General features: G+C 44.3%; 1 protein-coding gene across 6 annotated transcripts in view; it reads right to left on the reverse strand.

Annotated features, from left to right (window-relative positions):
- Nucleotides 1–23,701, reverse strand: part of POC1A (POC1 centriolar protein A) — a 185,282-nt gene that overhangs the window by 22,805 nt on the left and 138,776 nt on the right. For all 6 annotated transcript variants that reach the window (XR_004537357.1, XM_033926272.1, XM_033926274.1 and 3 more), the window contains exons 7-8: nucleotides 20,249–20,382; nucleotides 14,063–14,131 (exon numbers count right to left, since the gene is read on the reverse strand). Coding sequence is in view for 5 of the 6 variants with exons in the window: in XM_033926272.1 (XP_033782163.1) it covers nucleotides 14,063–14,131; nucleotides 20,249–20,382 (203 nt within the window). In the remaining variant the exon portion in view is untranslated. The remainder of the gene's footprint in view (nucleotides 1–14,062; nucleotides 14,132–20,248; nucleotides 20,383–23,701) is intronic.

The following is a 23,701-nucleotide window of genomic DNA, read 5'->3' on the forward strand; positions in this document are numbered from 1 at the left end:
GGGTCCAGCATGCATGCTGTGAATAAAACTTGTACTTTCTTCACGCCTCTGACTTTGTGTGTCCAAGTGACCTTTCATTTGGCGCCCGAACAGGGACTTGAAGGTCTCTTGACCACTGGTTACTCGATTGGTCACTTGTTTCTGGTCCTACGGCTGATATGTCTGCTTAGCCGGCTGCCTTCCTTTTGGGGGGTTGGCAGACCTCAGGACGTTGGACCGCTTCAACTGACTTATCTAGTCTCAGTTTAAAGTACAAGAATCTGTATCTGTACCTGGAGTGGCCACTATCTGGTAAGTGGGGATTGATCATCCCTATCCTGTCTCTCGTCTCCTGCCTAGTAAGCCACGTGATCTGTCGCTGAAAAGTTGTGGGAAAGGGATTCTAGGAACTGTTATTTTCTGGTTGAGTAACTGAACTGAAATCTGTTGTGTTTTGTGTGTTTGAGAGTGTCTGAGACGTCCTTGAGGACGAAGCGAGTGTGGACCTGTTAGTACTGCGTTTCCCTAGTCCGGAGACGGGCGGGGCCAGGAATTCAGGGAAGTGTTTTTGTCCTCCATTGCACAATGGGGGGATGTCTGTCTACCTGTGGGGATCCCTTGATATGTTAGCTAATTTTAAAAAAGGAATTTGTCTTTGATTATACTTAACAAATCAACCCTTATTTGTCTGTGCCAGTTAGAATGGCCGATATTTGGTGTGGGCTGGCCCCCTCTGGCTCCCTGGAAGAGGACATAACTCGTCAGGTTTTTATGCATTCGTTTGCTGTCAGTTCCTCTTCCAGTCAGCCAATTTTTGCATTCCAATGGGAAAACCCTTCCACTGGACAAACCTCCTAAGTAACCTGGACCCGTCTACCCCAGGGCTTTAAAATTAGCCCCTCTCTATTCAGCACTGCCCTTGCTTCAGACCTTGCCAAATTCTTCCCTTCATCTGATTCCCAAGTCCTGCAGTATCCCGGGTTCTTTATGACTTCTGTCTGTTCAAATGTATCAGTGAAGTTTAAACTGTCAGTTGTTCACAGCATGAGAGGAGAGTACTTTTCCTTTTGTGCTGATAAGGGCCATGAAGTGTGTAGCACTTCCAATGTGGTTTCTCCTGAAACAGATAAGTGGTTTTGCATTTGAAGTTTTTGGCTATGTTATAAAATGTATATGCATATTCAGAAATGCATATAAACGAAAAATATGATTTCTGGAACTTATATTCCATGCTAAAAAGAAGTTCTTTGTCCAAATTTAGTAGTTATTTGTCTAAATTTAAAAGTTCTGAAAAGGACTACATCTGTAATTTGATCTCTTTGATCTTTAAGCAACTCTCTCTCCTTTGTGAAATTCTGTAGGAAGGGGGAGTAAGTCTCTACTGAAACCCATGTTGATTGTAAAAAAAAAATAAAAATGAACAATGTTTAAACTTGTGAGTACAGTAAAACTTTGGTTTGGGAGCATAATTTGTTCCAGAAGTATGCTTGTATTCCAGGGCACTAGTGTACAAAAATATACATACTTGTATTGCAAGCCCTTGCTCGTTTGGAACAGTCACTGCATTCCTGCAGCGTCATATAGAGAGGAACCATTGGCTCAGTTGTGAAAATGTGATGCTTCTATACTGTATGTACGTGTATTGCAAGACGTTGCTGGTATAGCAAGTTAAAATTTAATCATTGCTTGTCTTATAGAACACTTGCAAACCAAGTTATTTGCAATCCAAAGTTTTACTGTATATTCCAATCTTTGTTTTGTATTTCTGTATATAAAAAATGTAAGTTTAGGTATAACTGTAATTTTTAGGAATGCTTTTGTATTGAAGTAAATATTTTTGCCAGACAGCTGATAGTGAAGGGACTGCTGCTTTAGAGAGCGCTTGTGTCAGACTACCCTGCTTAGTGGGTGGATCCAGAACTGCATTTAGCTTAATTTTATAAGTCAGCTCTTTGGGGTAGGAACCTGATATAGAATAGGGATTGAGAACAATTCTTATGTGTTAGTACACATCTTAAGTTCAATTATTTTGTTCCTTCTCTAATCTTTTGTAAACCACATAGCTCTTCACGGTATTGCGGTATATAAACTGTTATTATTATTATTTATCTGAGTCTTTCAGATAGTGGGTCTGCCTTTTAAATTTTCCTGTGGCCATATTTACATTGATTTCAAGTATGCCTTCCTCGTGTCACCTACCTTGGCTTTCAAATCTCCAAGGGTACCAGGTCCCTTCCTACACCGAGGTCCAGGCTGTCTGTAGTCTCCCTGTCCCTGATAACTGCAAGGCTCTGAGCACCTTTCTCAGTATTGCAGGATACTGTCCCATCTGGATCCCTGATTTCTCTACTATTGCTCGTCCTCTGTATGATTCCACCAAAGGCGCTGACTCAGCCCCTTTTGTCTGGACCCAACTTCAGGAGCGGTCTTTTCGCTGCCTCCAAAACTTCTGACTCAGGTCCCTGCCTTCTGGCCCTTCTGCCCAAGAAGCTGAGCTTTATGCCCTCACTTTTGCCCTGCGCCACTCTGCCTCTCAGTCTTGCAATATATATATACTGACTCCAAATATGCTTTCCTTAACTTGCATTCCCATAGGGCCATCTGGAAACATCGAGGTTTCATTATAGCCTCCGGCCGCCTGATCCATCATGCTCCCGACATTCTTGACCTTCTTGAGGCCGTACAACTACCCTCACGTGTTTCTGTTATGCACTGCCATGCTTACAGACGCGTGATGGACCTTGTCTCTCGTGGCAATGCCCTTGCCAACCGCACAGCCCGAGCTGCCAGTCTCTGCCCCCTCTTTCGTCTCCTCTGTATACAATCATTCCTTTTCTGGATTCCCTTACACCCCAGTACGCTTCTCAGGAACAGACTTGGGCATGCATTATTTTGGGCCAGTCTGTCCTGAAAGGGGGGTGGATACAAAATGCGCCAATTCAAGTGCCAATCCAGACCCACACACTGATACTTCAAACGCAAGCACAACACCCTCATAGTTATTCCTCAACACCTGGCCCTCACGATTGTCAAAAGATGCCATGATCTGGCACACTCTGGAGAACCCGCTATGAAAATTGACTCTCAAGAGACATTTCTTTATCAATCACCTTGATCAGCTAGTCCGGAATATGGTCCGACAGTGTGTTGTCGGTTCTAGAATAAAATTCCCAATCAGATGACTGCCACCTCTTGGATACCAACCTATTGGAACATATCCGATGCAGGTTCTGTCTGTAGATTTTACCCACATGCCCATTTCCCGTTCCCTCAGTCACTTCCAAGTCTTCACAGACACCCTGACTAGATGGGTCAAAGCCTTCCTTACTTGCACTGAACGCGCCAGAGACGTAACCAAACACCTCCTGAATAATTCCGTGCCTTGATCTCCTTGTTTTTATAGGCAGTGACAATGGCCCTGCTTTCATTGCCGATGTTGTCCAACAAATTGCTCAGGCCCTCCAAATTGAATAGAAATTATATGCTGCTTACCATCCTGAGAGCTCTGGTCAGGTCGAAAGAATAAACAGAACTCTTAAGACCCTTCTCACAAAATGAATTGAAGAAACTAATCTTTCCTGGCCTGTCCTGCTGCCTTCTGTTCTTTTTCAGATTAGATGCATCCCATCTAAGCCCCATTTGAGCTCATGTCCGGCCGGCCACCACCCATTGTGAACCCAGATCCTGGTTCCTTTGCTACTCTGGGATCAGATATCCTCCAGAGTCAGGTCCAGTCTTTAGCTAAAGCCCTTTAAGAGCTCCACAAATGGGTCCTGGAAAGGGCCCCACTATCGATAGCTACACAAGTCCATGGGTATGTCCCTGTAAATACAGTATGGCTAAAACTTGGAAGTCAGACCCCCTGAAACTTAGGTGGATAGGTCCTTTTACTGTAATAATTTCTTCTCTTACAGTTGTCAAGGTGTCCAGACATGAAACTTGGTTCCACTACAACACGGATCTTCAGCTGAAGCTTTCTAAGACCTCAAAAGTTCTGAATATTTACCACTGTACTTAGCAGGTGTTCTGAATATAATTCTTTATAAGTGTTTGAGTTAAATTGACTGCCTGTGGTTCACACTGCCTTTAGCAAGTGTCTTGAGTATAACTGTTTGAAGTTTTCTAAGTTGTGCCTGAAAGAAAAATGAGCTTCCTATGTTAGTATATATAGATATGATATTTGTGTTGCCCTCACTTATGTTTCTTTCTTCTGTACAAGTGCAGCCCCTTTGCCTGATGTTTGTTTGCATGAAGGAGTTAAGTACAGAAAGTGTCAATCATTTGAGGGTATTTTCTGTTTCCAACCTACTGGTGATGAAGTTTAAAAGTGGGCGGAAATCTGCATTGATGATGTTGAGGGTCCACTTATCAACTAGACTCTTATTGTAGACCCCACTCGCCCGGTGTCTTTGTATTGTGATACATGTGTGCTATTTGATGTTTCTCATGGTCATGGTACTACCCCTAATTCAGTTTTGTGTGGCTCCCTAGATTGACAGCGTTATTATACCAAATGTGCTAAGTATATAGGTCTGTATAACCTGATGCCTTTAAGAACTGCCCCTATGAGGAAACCTTCACTAATGGTGGAGCCTGTCCTTTATGAGAAAGAATACCCCATCTGCCTCCCTTACTATAGGTCCTAGCTCCGGCCCCTTGTGTACTACAGGCTACTGTAATCCCATGGTTTTCACTATCACTGACCCATATATATCACTGACCCACTGACTGGAATGCCAATGTCCAAGTCCAGAAGGCCAGAGACTGCATGGCATTGTATATTGATGGTAAAAGGTGAGACCCAGGTACTGATGTATATGTCCGAATTGTATCCCACTCATGTGCTCCTGTCTATCACTCTGTGGTGTTTCCCCAGTTTTATGAAATTATGAAAGTAGATACTAATATCCTGTAATCACTAGAAATCTGTTTATATAGTTTGCTGAAACTATAGGTCAGACTCTTAATGTTAGCAATTATTTTGTATGAGGAGGGACTGGTATGGGAGAACAGTGTCTATGGGAGGCAATGCAGCTGGACATGTTAAACCTGACTTCACAGACCCTCACTTTTACGTCAGGTCCACGACCTTCACGATGGGCCTTGTGAACCTCCATTGTTGCTTCCCACTGTCTTCAGCCCTTCAGACACTGCTTAATGGAACTTCCTATGAATTATGGTCAGCTCCTGATAGTTGATATTGGCTCTGTGATCCGTTTGCCTACTCTTGGTTGCCTGCTTAATGGACTGGTACATGTGTGCTTTGCATGATCCGTCCCAGCTTCTTCCTGTTACCGCTGGCCGATGGTGAACACCTGGGAGCCCCTGTATTCAACACCAGAGGTCGCCAAAAGCGGTCTACTTCCACCAATTCCCTTAAAATAGGTGAATGGGGTGATGACTGGCCTGCAGAACGGATCATTGCTGCTTATGGACCTGCCACATGGACCGAGGATGACACCTGGGGCTATCGGACCCCAATCTATATGCTGAACTGCATTATTTGTCTATAAGCTGTACTTGAACTGATAACCAATGAGACCTCCCGAGTTTTGAGTACCATTGGCAGAGCGAATGCTAAAATGCGCACTGCTATTTATCAGAATCATCTAGCTTTGGACTATTTACTAGCTGCTGTGCCTGTGATAAATTCAACCTCTCCAACTGCTGCCTTGAACTTGAGTAAAGTGATTGAGAACGATGTGGATCGTATCACCAAACTGGCTCATGTTCCTGACCAGACCTGGCGTGACCTTACTGCAGACTGGATCTCTGGTACCTTCAGCTCCTGGTTGCCCTCTGGTTCAGCACTGAAGATCATCTTGCTGGTTGCTGCCCTGTCTTCTCTGCTCCTTTGCTGCCTGCCCTGTATGGTCCCCATAGCCATAAAGCTGCTCCACTGAACTATGGACTCTGTTGTCAAACGTTCCACTGCTGCATTGGCCCTCTCCCAGTATCGTCCCTTACCCACTGGGGACCCCGACTTTCCTGACCCCTAACTTTATTTTGTCAGGCTTGGCTCCTTAGGTACGCCAGCCTGAAAGGGGGGAATGTAGGGTCATGAAATAGTTAACTGTTGTTTAAAATATTGCTCTGGCCTACATAGCTGAAAACAGTGTATAATCTATTGACTGCATCTGCCTAAAATGTATGTCCCTACCTTACCACATTGTAAGCTGAATAGATAAGAGTTTGAGCCATGATGTACCCTGCCCTTCTGTACATTTAACTGTAAGAGTTAGATAGGTGTCCTGCTAGTGACCTGCTAGTGTGAGCTTAGAACCAATGAGTGTTAAGAAAAGTAACACGTGAAAAGCTTTTTCTAGAATTCAGTTGTATAGCCAGAAAAATGAATAAATATCTCTGTAACTTCCTGGTTTCGGCACTTCTGAGCCAGCTTGGAGCTCAGGGGTCCAGCATGCATGCTGTGAATAAAACTTGTACTTTCTTCACGCCTCTGACTTTGTGTGTCCAAGTGACCTTTCATTTTCACCAAAGCCACCACCGATAAACGGTGTTAATTTCTAGGTTTTATGGAAACATTCATAAGAAAATAAGAATATCTTTACTGCAAGGGTGTCTGGGATAGAAAGACCATTGGAATGACCCAGTAAAGCAGGGGTGTCAAAGTCCCTCCTCGAGGGCCGCAATCCAGTCGGGTTTTCAGGATTTCCCCAATGAATATGCATGAGATCTATTAGCATACAATGAAAGCAGTGCATGCAAATAGATCTCATACATATTCATTGGGGCAATCCTGAAAACCCGACTGGATTGCGGCCCTCGAGGAGGGACTTTGACACCCCTGCTTTACTGGGTCATTCCAATGGTCCATCTATCCCAGTAGCCCATCCAATCCAGGTCACTAGTATCTGGCCAAAACCCAAAGAGTAGCAACATTCCATCCTACCGATCCAGGGCAAGCAGTGGCTTCACCCATGTCTCTCTCAATAACAGACTATGGACTTTTCCTCAGGGAAAATGTCCAAACCTTTCTTAAAACCAGCTACGCTATCTGCTCTTACCACAACCTCTGGTAATGCGTTTCAGAGCTTAACTATTCTCTCAGTGAAAAAATATTTCCTCCTATTGATTTTAAAAGTATTTCCCTGCAACTTCGAGTGTTCCCTAGTCTTTGTAATTTTTTACGGAGTTGAAAAAAACAACACACACATCAATCCACTTGTATCTGTTCTACACCACTCAGGATTTTGTAGATTTCAATCATATCTCCCCTCAGTCATCTCTTTTTCAAGCTAAAGATCCCTAACCTTTTTAGTCTTTCCTCATACAAGAGGAGTTCCATCCCCTTTAACATCTTGATCGCTCTTTGAACCTTTTCTAGTTCTGCTATATCTTTCTTGAAATAAGGCAACCAGAACTGAACGCAACACTCCATGTGAGGTTGAACCATGGAGTGATAGAGGCATTATAACTTTAGCTTTGGCTATTACACAAACTATTATAGAACCAACTCACTTATCTGATCATACAGGTATATCCTTTGCTATGTTTTTGATGCATATAGGGGAAACACTGAGGTTTTGGTGCCTGAATACAGCATGCGGAGATAGCACAGTTACTTACCGCTACAGGTGTTATCCAGGGACAGCAGGCAGATATTCTCACATGTGGGTGAGGTCATCTATGGAGCCCGGATGCGGACAGCCTCACATGGCGACTTGATTGTCTGTCCGAATAAGGACTACCTGGTCGTGAAGGAGATGCTGAAAAGCTTTGAGAACACTGAAGATCGCTCCGAGTTCCAACAGATTGATGTGACACTGACGATCTGTGCTGGACCAATGGCCTTGAGTATGGAGACCGTTGAGATGAGCCCCCAAAGCGTAGGTCGAGGAATCTGTCGGAGGACCTTCTGATGAGAGGGTGTCTGAAACAGTAAACCTCTGGAGAGACTGGAAGAGTGCATCCACCAGTGGAAAGACTGTCTCAACGAAGGAGTGACTGTAATGTGTTGAGAGAGTGGGTCGCAAGCCTGCACCCACTGAGATGCTAGTGTCCACTGAGGAATTCTGAAGTGAAGTCTGGCAAAAGGAGTCACATGAACTGTCGAGGCCATGTGACCTAGGAGAACCATCATGTGTCTTGTGGAAATTATAGTCAAGGAAGATACTCTGTGGCAGAGATGAATGAGAGCATCCTGACATTGTTGAGGAAGGAATGCACCAAGTTGGACATTGTACAGAACAGCTCTGATGAACTGCAAATTCTGAGAGGGCTTAGCTGGGATTTGGGAATGTTGATTTCGAACTCCAAACTTTGTAGGAACCACGTAGTCCGTAGGGTCGCTACAATAACCCCTTGAGATGTTGAATCCTTGATGAACCAGTCATCCTGTTACAGAAACACCTGGAGCCCATGATGCCACAGAACTGCTGCTACTACAACTAGGCATTTTGTGAACAGTCTTGGAGATGAAGCCAGGCCGAAAGGTAGCCCACTCTTTACTGAAATGCAGATTTCCCACCCGAAATCTGAGGAACTGTCGAGAGGCTGAATGAATGGGAATGCGAGTGTAAGCCTCTTTGCGATCTAGAAAACATAACCAATCGTTCTGATCTAGAAGGGGGTACAGAAATGCCAGAGACAGCATTCAAAATTTCTCTCTGACAAGAAATTTGTTGAAGCCTCTGAGGTCCAAAATAGGTCGTAGATCGCCCGTCTTCTTCAGAACTAGAAAGTAACGGGAGTAAAACCTCCTGCTCTGCTGTTCCAAAGGAACTTCCTCGATGGCACGGAGCAGAGCTTGAGCTTCCTGAAGAAGGGTGGTCTGGGATGGATTGGAAGAATACTCTCTTGGCGGCATATCCAGAGGAACTTGGATGAACTGAAGAAAGTATCAGTCCCTGATGATGGACAGCACCCAGAGCTCCCATCATTGGTAAGCCATCGTAATGAGCTCCCATCGTTGGTAAAAATGATGGAGATGACCTCCAATAGGAAGGGGAGAGGACAGAGGCAGAAAGATGGAGGTTATGCTCTGTAGTAGCTGGTCAAAAACGCTGAGAGGCCTTAGGTGCAGCAGAAGTCTGAGGTTTCTGTTGCTTCTGTGGTTTCTTGGGAGGCGCCCTGGTATAAGTAGCTGCCCTCTGTGGGAAACATCACTGGTAAGATGGAGTTATTCCTTAAAGGTGGAAGGCTTGGGTTTAGGACAGATTATGGAAGCAAATGACTTATGATCAGACAATTTTTAGTGGCTTCCTCAATGGAGTCACCAAATAATTCATTGTCCTGACAAGGAATATTGGCAAGTCGATCTTGTAAATTAGGGTCCATGTCTACAGTGCGAAGCCAGGCAAGCCAGCAGATATCCACTGAAAAGGCGGTGACCCTCGAGGAAAGCTCAAATGTATCATATGATGATTGAAGAAGACGCATGCGGAGTTGATTGAGAGTAGTAATGGTGTTCTGGAACCCTGCAAGATGGTGTGTTGAGGAACATATTTGAAATAAGCATGAAGTGTATCAACTAAATGCTTAAAATAAGAAATGAAGGGAAAATTATAGTTCAAAACCCTGATTGCCATCAGAGAATTCTGATACAAGCGACATCCAAACTTATCCATGGTCCTGTCCTCTCTTCCAGGAGGGACAGTGGCATAGACTCTGGAAGGGTTGTTTCGTTTCAGCGAGGTCTCTATAAGAAGGGTTTGATGTGATAACTGGAGACTTTTTGAAGCCCCTGCAATGAATCATCCGGTACCGGGATTCCAGCTTGCTTTGTACAGCAGGAATTGAATAAGGTGTTTCAAGGTTTCTCTTGAAAGTTTGAGATAAAAGTCTATTAATGGGTCCGGTGTCAGGTCAAAACCGTGGAAGACAAAGGCGCGCGCCAACAACTGAGCGCAGCGCGGAGGCGCACGCCGAAGAAAATAACTGTTTTTAGGGGCTCCGACGGGGGGTGTGGGGGGGAACCCCTCCTCTTTACTTTATACAGATCACGCCGCATTGTGGGGGCGTTGTGGGGGGTTGTAACCCCCCACATTTTACTGAAAACTTCACTTTTTCCCTAAAAACAGGGAAAAAGTTAAGTTTACAGTATAATGAGGGGGGTTACAACCCCCCAAACCACCAACAACGCCGCTGCGATCTGTATTAAGTAAAGTGGGGGTCCCCAACAAAACCCCCCGTCGGAGACCCTAAAAACTGTCATTTTCTTCGGCGCACACCTCCGTCTTGCGCTCAGTTGTCGGCACGCACCTTTGTCTTCCGCGGTTTTGTCTATGAACCATTTAAGAGACCCCGCCGGAGGTCGAGACAAACCCATTTCTTCTAAATACTCTGGAGTGTATTTAGAATCAGAGCCCAAAGTAATGTTGAAGTCTTTACTCATCTGACATAGGAAAGAAGAAAAAGTATCTGTTCCGGAGTAAGCTGGTCTGAAGGGAAAGGAAACCTTGAAAAGCCTCAAAGAGCAGAGAACGAGAGCGAAGCTTCCCTGGAATACTCACACCTGAGGCCAAAATATGCTTATGTAGATGTCTCACTGGGAGATGAAGGCCTCATAGCTGGAGGTGGTGTCCTCCACTTCGGAGAAGGAAGCCTCAAATGAGCTCAAGGTGTAGAGGGGCGAGGCATGTTTCGAGAAGATGATCTATGCTTCGATGAATGTTTGAAGGGATGCCTCGACTGATGTGGAGAACTAAGCTTTGAACCAGGCAGGTCTCGTTGAGAAAGATGTCATGGAGTCTTTGCCCTATGCCTCGGGAAGAGCAAAGCCTTATGCGAGGAACGAGGGCTGGAGATCGAGACACCACAAAAGGCTCAACTCTTTGCCCTATGCCTCGGGAAGAGCGAAGCCTTATGCGAGGAATGAGGGCTGGAGGCTGGAGATTGAGACACCACAAAAGGCTCAACTCCTGGTGTCGAGGTATCTCGAGGCACTGACAAGGACTCGACTCCTTGACTAGCTTGCTGACACTCCAGATGAGACACTCGCAAAGACTCGAATCCTCTTGAGGCGCAGTCAAGGATTCAACTCCTTGTGATACTGCTGAATGCTCAGGCTGAACTGGAGGAAGCAGATTCGAGGCAGGATATTTGGCAAGAATAGTACCCAGCTGGCGATCCAATATGGTCTGGATGAGAGCCTCCAATCGGGACTCCGAGACCGGAGGATCTGGTACTGTTGGTGCAGGGATGGTCTCTGGAGAAGAGGAGGAAGAACAACCCTTCTACTTGGAGACATGCTTCTAGGGTAGCTTGATGACCACTGCTGGCACCTGACCTGAGGGAGGTAGCAAGGCAAGTGTCTCGTCAGGGGAAGATTTAGCAGATTTACCCGAGGACGAGGAGGCCCCGAACGAGGCAGGCTTAATCAATGAGGTCAAGGATGAGGCAGAAGGTGGAATCCCAGTGAGAGACTTAATCAGATGGCAAGTCGAGGTCGAGGCCAGGGCAAGTGGATTCATACCGAAAAGTTTCTCCACCTGAACTCGACGATGTTTGCAGGCTCAAGATTGAAGGGTAGCACAGCGAGTACACGACTCCGGATGATGGTCAGGTCCCAAACACCGAATACACCATTTATGTGGGTCAGTGAGTGATATCGAATGCTGGCAAGGGCTACACTTCTTGAAGCCTGTGGTCTGCTTGGACATAGACGGGAAGATGGCTTCAGCAAAGTCAAAGAAACCCGCCAGCCGAGGCCGTGCCAGAAAAATAAAATGAAGTTAAAAAAAAATTTTTTTTTTATAGAAAATGCATAAACACAGCAACCCTGAAAAATAACAAAACAGAAGCCACGGTGAGAGAAGGCACAAAGTTTAGAACTGAGTCTAGCACAGTGTCGAAAAGAGGACTTCTCAGCTCCACAGAAAACTCAGAACTGAGGACAGATGCGCCCTACGCTGGGCAGGTAGGCACTCGTGCAATGCGGCAGTCACAAACTTTCTGAAGTTCTACAAGCAAGTCTGCTTATGAGGCTGTCCACATCCGGGCTCCGTGAATGTCACCCACATGTGAGAATATGCTGCCTGCTTGTCCTTGGATAAGATGCAGATACAGAGTTCATTGTTTTGAGCAATGGACTGCTGATTATTTTCTTAATAATGACACCGATCCTCTCCCATATAAGACATACCTCTCAGTGTACATAGTACGGTTGATATGATATCCCCATATTCCTTAAGATGATGCAGTTTGGATATTAAGTATTTGGGTGTGAAGTTTAGGAATTCATGGGAGGAAACAATAAGCCTTAATGCCAAACAACTTATTGATAAACGAAGGGAACTCTGTACTAAATTGTCTTCCTTATGGCTTACTTGGTGGGAGAGAATGGAGGCCATTTGTATGGTCATTACTCCACAAATATATGTACTTCAAATGTTACCTTTGCCCCTCCTGCTCTTCATGTTTAAACAAATTGATTGTATTTACTAAATTTTTATGGCATTTAAGTTCTCAGTCTCCATTGTCACAAGCCACTCGTTCACTGACATGTTGGAGATGTAAAATGTTTACAGGGATAGATCAACATATGGATCTTTGATTGTCCACTGCTATCTCAATTTTGCAGTGGTGTAAGGGCTTTCAGAAGATATTCAGAATCCCCAGCTCTATAGCCTTGCTTTTTTTGTTTGTTTAATTTTTGCTTGATGCAGTTTGATTTGTTGAACAGGCAGCCCACTTTCCAATTCAAAGCATTCTACAGGCGGAAATAGTATATGCAGAAACCTTGCACAAGACCCTGAACAGACCATAAATAGCATCTGCCACATAATCCACTCCCCTAACTCAAACACTCGGGATAAATGCAATTGAATATATCAGCATTCATCTACTTGTTAAATTTATATTCTAAATGCTAGCTAATTTTTATTTTATTTATTGCTTTTTATATATATCTATTTTTACTTGATTAATTTACAACATAAATTAAAAAAAATTGTTAAAAAGTGCCTTAATTTGTGTATTCATCCTCTTAATTTGTGTATTCATTCACAAGTTAAAACCAGGAGCTGATCACAAGAAGTTTCTTGTTATTATAAATGTTTCACATTCATTGGGGATGAGCATACGATTCAAGGACAAGAACTGGACTGTCCAAGTTTTACTTTATGACCTGGGTAGAGGTGTACTGAGCACAATATAAAATTTAAGGCATGCGCAGAGCCCTAACAGTAGTGACAGGGGAAACAGCCTCCTGTCACTTCTGTCAGGGTTTCTGCCTGGATGTTTTTTTCATGTCACAGATATTTTGCATGTATTACACATGCAAAATATCTGCTCCATTAAAAAAAATGTTTTAATCCGCCGCCGCCGGCCCTCCCCCAACAACCCCTGACAAATGCGCGCCCCCCCAAACATGCGGTGACCCAAAAATGGCAGGAGGGATGGCCATTCCCTCCTGCCATCGCCCCCCCCCCCTCAAACGCAGATATGGCAAAAGGGATGCCCACTCCCTCCTGCCCCCCTCCCGTACATTTAAGTCAGGGAGCAGGAGGGGTGCCCAGTCAGACCCTCCTGCTCCTCCGCCACTGTCTGCGCAATGCAGGCCTTAGGCCCCTCCCCGGTGCAACATGTGATGCATGGGGAGGGGCCTAAGGCCCTAATTGGATCAGACACCTCGGGCTCCTCCCTTGGGGAGGAGCCTAAGGAAGCCCCTGATTGGCCATTGTTTTGCCCATATTTAAAAGTTCAGTGTGGGGAGGAGTGTCTGGTGGCAGGAGGGAGTGGGCATCCCTCCTGCCATTTTGGTTTGGGGAGGAAGGTATACTTATTTCAGGGCTAAAGCGTTAACCATGGACAGTGAGCAACTGGTCCTAAGCAGTTTCTTTTTTTTGAATCAGCAAACCCAGTCTGGATCTCTTCTGCTTTGTAAATCGATCGCTGCCTTTTTTTGCATGGCATTTTCCCTCATTAGAATGCTCGGATCAGAGATTGGGTTTGTGCTCAAAGAAGCACATTGGACAACAATTTTGTGAATTGGGTTGGGTCACCATTTATTGTTTTCTAATTTTATAAAAAGGACAAGTGTAAAGAGTGAGGACAAACAAGAGAAAACTGGAGATTTTAGCATAGTCAAATAATACATTTAATATGATTTGATTAAGTTTACCTGCTCATCAGATCCTCCAGAGGCAAAAAAATCCCCAGCTCTAGAAAATGCAACACAAGTGGCTGGCCCCTGCAATAAGAGATAAAGGGAACGATTTACAAACTATTACAAACACTGTTCTCTAATGTTGCATACAAACACTGAACTATTATTTGTGGAAATAAAATACTGTTATTCATTGGGTCTTTTGGTGAGGGGTTTGGATCCTTTAGGTATTCATGAAGGATTAACACAGAAGATCTTAATGGTTCTGCTATTTTCTCTATGTTTGCTGTTGTGTTGTATGTATTTACAGAAAAAAAAATTAATAAAAAATTATAAACAAACAAAAAATACTGTTATTCATTTAACACATAAAGAACAGTATTATTCTAGAGAAAATTAAAGATATGTTCTCCTAGGCTTCCACGGCTGGCGTCATGATTGTTGCAGAAAGCCACAGCATGATGGCTGAAACATAGGTTCTACCTACCCAGACGTGATGAGACCTGGACAATTGCAGCAATCAAATTAAAGATCACAGGAAAACCAGCAAAAAAGATAATTAATTTTTGGTGTCCAGCAATGTATTCCTGCTCCTTTGAACTTCCAACTCAATCGAACAGGACTCTTTTAGGCTACTTTGACATAAACCTTCATTTACTAGATTATCTCTATTTTAGATCTTCTTTCAGACTCTTTTAGCTTAGTCTAAACAGTCCTCAATGAGGCTGAAACCTCACAATGGTACATAGCAAGAGTATGGCCAGTAGGAAAAAGGAGGTATTGATATCCCTGTATACGACTTAAGGTGAGAGGATTCACATCCCCATGAAGTATAGCGCGCCAGGCCTCTCTCCCACTTACTACTCCCAAAGTCTAAAAAAAGTCATAAATAGATTTAAAGAAAACTTTTAGTCAACAGCTCTCTCCTGAAGCAAATATATGCAAATTATATATGTAGTTCACAAATTGCTGTGAAAACTATCTTTAATGCTGAGCCTTTACAACCTCTCTCTTAGAGCCAGGCTTACTGAGGGTGGGCACTAGGCCAACATTCCTCTCCTCAAGAGTCACCTGTGGAGTCTGATCTCTAAGAAAGTCCTCAGAATTCAGTCTCCTCCTCAAAGTTCATTGACCCCTGATGCAGGCTCATAGAGTCCAAACACAGACTATGTCAGGTTATACAATTCTGTATCCTTGGTTGGTCTTTATTTTTCTTCCCTTTTTTAGACTTTTTAGTTTGCTTTTGTGAAGGATTTGTTCCCCTCTTTATTTTTTCTCGTTTGGAAAAATTAGGACAACAGAACAGAGGAAACAAAGCAAACAAATAAGCTCTTAAGAATAGCGCACTTCACACCACCATCTTTATCGTGGATTTGATATATCACCATTCTATAACACAACCAAAGCAGTTTACATTTTTTATATGGGAGGTTCTTTCTCTGTCCCTACTGGGGGTCACAAACTATGGTTTTTGTACTTGGGGCAATGAAAGGGTAAGCAACTTTCCCAGGGTCACAGGAAGCCACAGTAGGATTTGAGCCAACTTCTTACATTACATTACATTAGTGTTCTGCCAATACCTTTCAGTTCAAGGCGGTTTACCAAAAAGTTGGGCTTGACATTCCCAGGGAGCTTACAGAATTGATAGAGTGAGCTTACACGATTTGAAGACTAGCATGAGCGATGGGTTTTGTGGTAAACCGCCTTGAACTGAAAAAACACTAATGTAATGTAATGTAAGAAGTTGGCTCAATTCTCATATTTTTGATTAGCTCATTTGACAAATTTTTTGAAAAGTATAGTTTTCAGTTCTTTCCTGAATGTTTTGTAGTTGGTTGTCTTGGTCAGTAGCTTGGAGAGGTGGCCATCTATTTTCGCTGCTCTGGTGGCTAGTAGTTCGACATATAGTTTTTTGCTTTGAATGCCTTTTGCTGGGGAATGGATGCTAACCATTAGGCTTCCCCTCCATTGAAAATGGTAAAATTATGTTCTTACCTGTTAATTTTCTTTCCTTTAGAAGCAGCAGATGAATCCAGAGACCAATGGGATAGCTCACTTCTACCAGCAGGTGGAGATAGAGAAACTGATTAACAGGTGTACTTATTTGCTGGCACTCCTCCTGTCTCATCAGTATAGCTCCTTGCCCAAGCACAAGCACATTTAACCATCAGTAGGTATAGCATGTAAAAAACTTCTTTCCCAGAACACCTCGCGAACAGCAACGATACAGAATACAATCATGAACAACACCCAATCATTAAAAGCCGTACACGAAAAACTGACAACCAGATATCAGAAAGGGTGGGGCTCTGGATTCATCTGCTGCTTCTAAAGGAAAGAAAATTAACAGGTAAGAACATAATTTTACCTTCCTTAGCAAAGCAGCAGATGAATCCAGAGACCAATGGGATGTAGCAAAGCAATCCTTAATTTGGGTGGGAAGCAAACGCCGCCTTCGCAACGACCGAAGCATCAAAAAACCCCTATCGCATGTGCCCGCACATCCATGCAGAGACGCGGAGAGAAGGTACTCTCGGAAGACCAGTTAGCCGTGAGACAAATCTCCTCCAAGGCAAAAACCCTCTGGGCCGAGCCCAAGAAGCAGCCATCGCTCCAGCAGAATGGTCATGAAGTTCAATCGCCACCCGCTCCCCTGCCAGCAGGCAAGTATAAAGAATGTCCTCCTGGACCATTGAGCGAGGTAGGCATCGGACGCCGCCATACGCCTGAGGCGTCCCTTGAAGAATCCCAAAAAGGAGATATAAACCACTAACAGTTGTTAGAAACCGATCTCGCGGAGAACGCTACATACGTTTCAAAAAATGCAGTGAATAAAAGTACTGCTTCCACTATCTCCCTCCAGGAAGAAGGAAGGAAAAGCGAGCATGATGTAAAAGAAAGGATGACCCCCCCTAGAAAGAAATAGTGGTACCATCCGAACTGACACCCCATATGACGGAAATAAGGAATAGGAATCCCCGTTGAACAAGGCCTGCAACATCGCAACTGCAAAGCTGAAGCCATGACCACGAGGAATCCCATGGTCAACCGCACAGCTCTTTAGAGCCCCAAAGGACAAGGCTAAAATGAAGCCATCGGTAACTTAGAAGAAGTACGTGAATGAATTACACCAAACCGGACTTTCTAAGAGGCGCATGAATATACCGCCTTCTGTTTAGGAACTGAACTACAGGAAGCTGAGAAGTCAGCGAAGGGCCATATACCTAGTTCCTGTAACAAGCCAAGAATGGTAATTGAAGCTGAAGGGAATTGAACGCTATGCCATCGGCAATATACCTGTGCTAAAAAGGAACTCAGGAAGGGTGCAACTGTTGAGAAGTATTCAAGAAAGGAAACACCTCCAAAAGGAAGCAGAAGCCACAGGAGAAGACGTCTGTAGCGCCTGGATAAGAGAAGAAACAACCTGCTTCGCATTACCGTCACACGCCAGTCAAGACTGCTCAAAAGCTAGGTCGTAATACCAAAGTAGTATGAATATCCATGTTGATCTAAATCAAGGAGAGCAAAGTCGGAGATCAAAGGAAACTTCTCAGTCCGGCTGTCGAAAGGCTCAACAGATCCACATAGCAAGGATGGCGCAGCCAAGCCAGAGATTGTACCAATACTGTGCCCCTAAAGCGAGCTTGAGATGGCAAATCCAAGCTATCATCAGCCAGGGGAAAACAGTGAAAAAGAGAAACCCGAGGAGTTTTTTTTTTTTTTTTTTTAAATAGACTTGAACCTTCGCCTCTTCTTTTGGAGCCATATCAGCTCTACTCCTTAGCTGGGGCTTGAACCTCAGCTCCTTGTTACTAACCCAGCACACAACCCTTGCGCCACCAGGTTTTCACAGACAAGCTGGCCCACAGCAAGAAGAAAAGAACCATCAGGCCTCAAGAGAGACCCTCAACTCGGAATTCCTGCAACTACCCCGCAGAAACCAGTCTAGAGCCCAAGCAGGCGGACGCAGCACCCAGGCAGAAGGCCTAAGGAAACCTCCAACATCACCGCACGTTATCGGAACCCCGAGTGAAGAAATGAACCACACGAATGATACACTGGCACGCCCTTGACACCTACTCCACCTTGCTGTTCGCTAACCCCTAAGGCAGCAAAACCAAGCGTAGGCAGCCAAACTCAGGGCAGAAACTTAATGTGGAAGTGCCTAGAGATATAAATGTACAGCCCCCAATAACAACCAGTTGCCTATTCTTTTTTTTTTTTTTTTTTTCTTGTTAAGAGAAGCATGTGGACAAACACCACAGCAAATGGAGCACTGCAATACGGGGCACAGCTGATTTCAAACAAAAATAAGCCGCGGTACACGCTTAAGTTAGCTGTAGGACATGAGTCAATGAACCCCGCGGCGCTGGGGGCCCAAGCGCGGGCACTTTCCTGCCAGAATCAAAACCGGCTAGCTCCCCCAACAGCGCTGTACAAAACAGACCGGGAGCTCATAGCCAAAACCGCAGCATACCGCTCCGCAAAGCAGACGGCGAGGCCCGCGCTGAGAACGGCAGCCGCCCAGAATAACTCCCCGAGTATTGCAGTGCTGGCGACCCAAACTCGGACTGTTTCGCGCCAAAATAGGCCGGCTCCTAGAACATTGCCGCTCACACCGGACTCGGAGCCCATAGCCGAAGCGTATAAAAAATGCAAAACACACCTCGGGGAGGAAAGGGGAAAAGGCGCATGGCTCCCAACAGTAGGGGAGCACAAGCTCGCACCACCCGCGCTATAGAACGATTCAGCTCCATTACAGATAATGTATAACACACCCGGAGCCGTCCTCACAATTTGCGGCCATATCGAGAGCCACACAGTTACATTTACCCACGGGCCGTGGCAGTATCAAGAAACAATGTCCCAGAAACTACCAACCCCACAGCACAAGCGCTAGGGTAAGAAAAAGAAGCGCTCCTTAGTTATGCGCAGGAATACAGAGGCCACCTACCTCACTGAAGCAAGCTGATACCAAAACATATTCCACCACAAAACAAAACTGCCATAGTCAAAAACCCACAGCTCTTACACAACCACAAAGTTCAGAGACCAGTAGAATAAAACACATACTCACAATCTACTGGATAGTGCCGGTAGACGCCGGCAACACCTGCTGCCTAGCACGAGCAGGGCAAAAAGTCAGCTGTGTAGGCCCCCTTTTTTTTTTTTTTAAATGGGAAAGAAGAAAAATAGGGACCAGGGCAGACCCTCTATCATTGGAGGGAGGGTGAGGCAGGGACAAGGGGGGGCCCAAGTGTAACCTCTAAAGTCGGCACCGATTAGCCGGACACCCCTGTCTCACTGAAGAGAAAAAACTCAACAGGAGAAACAGAATGGCAGTCTCACTGAAGAGAAAATCTCAACAGGAGGTAATAAAGTTCCAGCCACAGCCAGAATCCAGGAGCTAGTTGAATAGCGACTTCCACCTGCTTGGAGATAGAGAATACTGATGAGACAGGAGGAGTGCCAGCAAATAAGTACACCTGTTAATCAGTTTCTCTATCTCCACCTGCTGGTAGAAGTGAGCTATCCCATTGGTCTCCGGATCCATCTGCTGCTTTGCTAAGGAAGTTGTTATTGCTTTTTATCATCCAGTAACACAACCCCCAGTCTCAACTAAATCAGCACAGAGCCCTCCAGACTATACACCAGTGGTATTCAACTCAGTCCTCAGGGACCTCCTGGCCAGTCGGGTTTTCAGGATATCCACAATGAATATGGATGACAGAGACTTTGAAAACCCTACTGGCCAGGTGGTTGAATACCACTGCTATACACAACTGTTTTCTCACCTTTACTTAGTAGTTCATAGTGAATTAGGTGATGAAGAAATTGTTTCTGGATCAAGTTTTCTTTCCCTTTGTACTTAGCAGCAGTTTTTAAGTCAAATGAAAGTTGCAGTGCAGATGGAGATTTTTCTTTAAAGGTAAAGTATCTCTACAATATATGTGACAGAAGGTTCTAAATTTTATATTCCTACAATGAGTAACATAGGGTAGGCTAAACTTTAAGCAAATGCACATATAAATACTGCATTTCTACCCCTCTATTTACATTTCAGTAGGCAGTCATTAAATAATTCAGAAGATTTCTGCAAAGAACATTATTTCTTTACCAGATACCATTAAAATGCCTTAACATGAAAACTGCAAGAATTCAGAAATCATTCACGTTTATGTTTGACTGAATTTAGCTTACCTGATGACCATGAAGAGTATAGAGCAGTCTTCCTTCCAATAGATCCAAAATCTTAAGGGTTGAATCATTTGATGCAGTGATTAGGTAATTTCCAGAGGGATGGAAGGAGAGACCATTTACTACAGCATTATGTACTAAAAAGGAAAACAGAGCGGTACACTGTTATGTATCATTTGTGTAGGTGATGTTTAAATTATACTCTTCTATCCCGACAGTTTCATTGCTTTGTCTAAAAATAAAAGTCTTACAACACTCAACTGGATTATTTGGATATTTGGAGAAAAAAAATTATGTTATCTGCAGAACAACTTCTGAGGCCTTCAAAAAAGACCTTAGATCACAGGACCTCATTTATACATTACAATTTTGTTATCTTACTTTAGGTAAATCCAATGAAACTACCATAGCCCAGGTCTTCATTTTCTATGTTCAATCAATGTCTGATTCTTTATTAAATGTTTGGATTAATAGGAAAGATTATACTGTATACTGTTTTATAGGTAGGAAACCCTGGCTCTAACTCCAGAACACCCCCCCCCCAAAAAAAATGCTTCTCAATCTCCCCACCCCTGATTTTGTTTATCAGCCTCTCCGATGCTAAAACTCTGTCGCTATAAAAGATTTCTAGATAAAACGTTTGTATTTCAGGCAGGCAAACTGAACAATTGGTTTAGTGAATTTATTGCTCAGGCTCAGACTTATACTTATCAAAAATCAATGAAAACGTATCTCTGAAAAATTTGTAAACTAGTATTTCAATTATGTTGAACCGCCTAGAACTAAGTGGTATGGCGGTATACAAGAATAAAGTTATTATTATTACTGCTGCAACGCGCTACACAAAGGAATCGCACAAAAAGAACTTGGACGCTTAAAAATGATCCAAAACACGGCAATAAAAATGATAGAAAACGCAAATGTGACTCAGCTTCTTATTAAAGCCCACTGGCTCCCAATATCGTACCGAATCACATATAAAATACTACTACTAACATTCAAAACATGAGTCACTAACCTTCCAGAATTTCTCAATAGACTCATTATCCCATACATTCCATTAAGATCTAACACCCAATATCTTCTATCCATTCCATCAATACGTCACATTAGCACAACCTGTTCTACCATATTTTCGGTCACTGTCCCTACGCTTTTAAACTCAATGCCCACTGAACTACGAGAAGAAACATAATTAGATTGTTTCAAAACCAAATTAAAAAACATTCTTATTTAAAGATGCATTTGATCTCTAATCAATCGTATTTCTTTTTCTTCTCATTACACAAAATTTCAGAGAGGCACCCTCCTACTGTGCTACCTTTTAATATCTTTTCTGTCTTATATTGACATGTAGTTCTCTCCCTTTTGTACCAGTTTGTCTTCCCAATTTTACATTTGAAATATACACTGCTTAGGAAACTACTGTTTCCCCGAAAATAAGACCTACCTAGAAAATAAGCGCTAGCATGATTTTCAGGGTAGGTCCTAATATAAGCCCTATCCCAAAAATAAGCTCTAGTTGGATCGACCCCTGAAGCCCCTCCCAAATGTCCCTGACACTCAATGATTCGCCAGTGGCAGCGCTTTCCCCCCCCCCCTCCCCCCCGCAAGTGCAGCATCTCCTGCACAGGGGGAATGGTTTCATATTATCTGTACACAACACCCCAAAATTAGTGAAGATCACCCACTGCAGCAGTCCTGGGATTTCTAGCCCCAAATGCCAGCTTTAGTTGGACTGTGATACCCCAAACATTGAGTGCAACAATCTTTTAAAAGTTGTCAAAATGGTGCCAGACACACTTAAGCACAGGCTTCCATTACAGTAAACAGGCAATGGCTTATTCTTAGGAGCTGTTTGGTACTGTAGTTACTTCAGAAAAGCCCATGTGTTATCTGCTCCACAAAGATCTCAAGACTTTATTTCAAAAATGTTATGACATCTGAAATTTATTTATTTGTTAACCATTTAAAGCTCTATTTTATAGGGAAGATGTGACATACAAGAAAGCACAGTTACTTACCGTAACAGGTGTTATCCAGGGACAGCAGGCATATATTCTCACATGTGGGTGACGTCATCTACGGAGCCCCGATGCGGAAGCATTTTCAAGCAAACTTGATTGAAGATTTAAGTTTGCTCTGCTGCTCCACGCATGCGTGCCTTCCTGCTCCACTAGGGGGTGCATCCCCTCGTGGTCTCCAGTTCACTTAACTAGCCAAGAAGCCAACCTCGGGGAGGTGGGCGGGTTGTGAGAATATATGCCTGCTGTCCCTGGATAACACCTGTTACGGTAAGTAACTGTGCTTTATCCCAGGACAAGCAGGCATGATATTCTCACATGTGGGTGACCTCCAAGCTAACTGAAAAGGGATGGAGGGAAGTTGGCAATTTAAGCAAATAGATTTCGCAGTACCGATTGGCCGAACCGGCCATCGCTTCTGGACAGTGAGTCCAGACAGTAGTGGGAGGTGAAGGTATGAACCGAAGACCACGTGGCAGCCTTGCAGATTTCCTCAATAGGTGTGGACCTGAGGAACGCTACGGAGGCTGCCATCGCTCGGACTTTGTGTCCCGTTACTCGACCATGCAGCGCGAGACCAGCCTGAGCGTAGCAAAAGGAGATGCAATCGGCCAACCAGTTGGACAAGGTGCGTTTGGAAACTGGGTGACCTAACCGGTTTGGGTCGAAGGACAGAAACAGTTGTGGGACTTTCCGGTGTGACTGAGTGCGTTGGAGGTAAAAGTCCAATGCTCTCTTGCAGTCGAAAGTGTGGAGCGCCACTTCTCCGGGATGAGAGTGGGGCTTGGGGAAAAACACAGGTAAGACAATGGACTGATTGAGATGGAAATCAGACACTACTTTAGGTAAGAACTTTGGATGGGTGCGGAGTACCACCTTATCGTGGTGGAATACCGTGAAGGGTGGGTCCGGTACCAGAGCTTGTAGCTCACTAATCCGCCGGGCGGACGTGAGCGCGAGTAGGAAAATTACCTTCCAAGTGAGGAATTTTGGATGGCATTTGTCTAGGGGCTCGAATGGAGGTTTCATTAGTTGAGCCAGAACCACGTTAAGGTCCCAAACCACCGGGGGAGGTTTGAGAGGGGGGTGGACGTTCAGCAGGCCCTTCATGAAGCGAGAGACTAAGGGATGGAGCGAGAGGGCTTTCCCTTCCAGGGGCTGATGAAAAGCCGCAATTGCACTGAGGTGTACTCGAATGGAGTTGGTCTTTAGGCCGGAATGAGATAATTGAAGTAAATAGTCAAGGACCAGAGGGACGGGACCGACACCGGGTCCTGGCTGAGGAAGGAGCACCAGGTTGAGAATCTGGTCCACTTTTGGGAGTAGCAGGTTCTCGTCGAGGTTTTTCTGGAGGCCTCCAATATCTCCTTGACTGATTGAGACATGGGGAGAGCAGTCAGGGGGGAGAGAAACCAAGCATTCAGATGAAGAG

The sequence above is a fragment of the Geotrypetes seraphini genome, chromosome 17 (genome assembly GCF_902459505.1).
Source record: "Geotrypetes seraphini chromosome 17, aGeoSer1.1, whole genome shotgun sequence".
Classification (NCBI taxonomy): domain Eukaryota; kingdom Metazoa; phylum Chordata; class Amphibia; order Gymnophiona; family Dermophiidae; genus Geotrypetes; species Geotrypetes seraphini.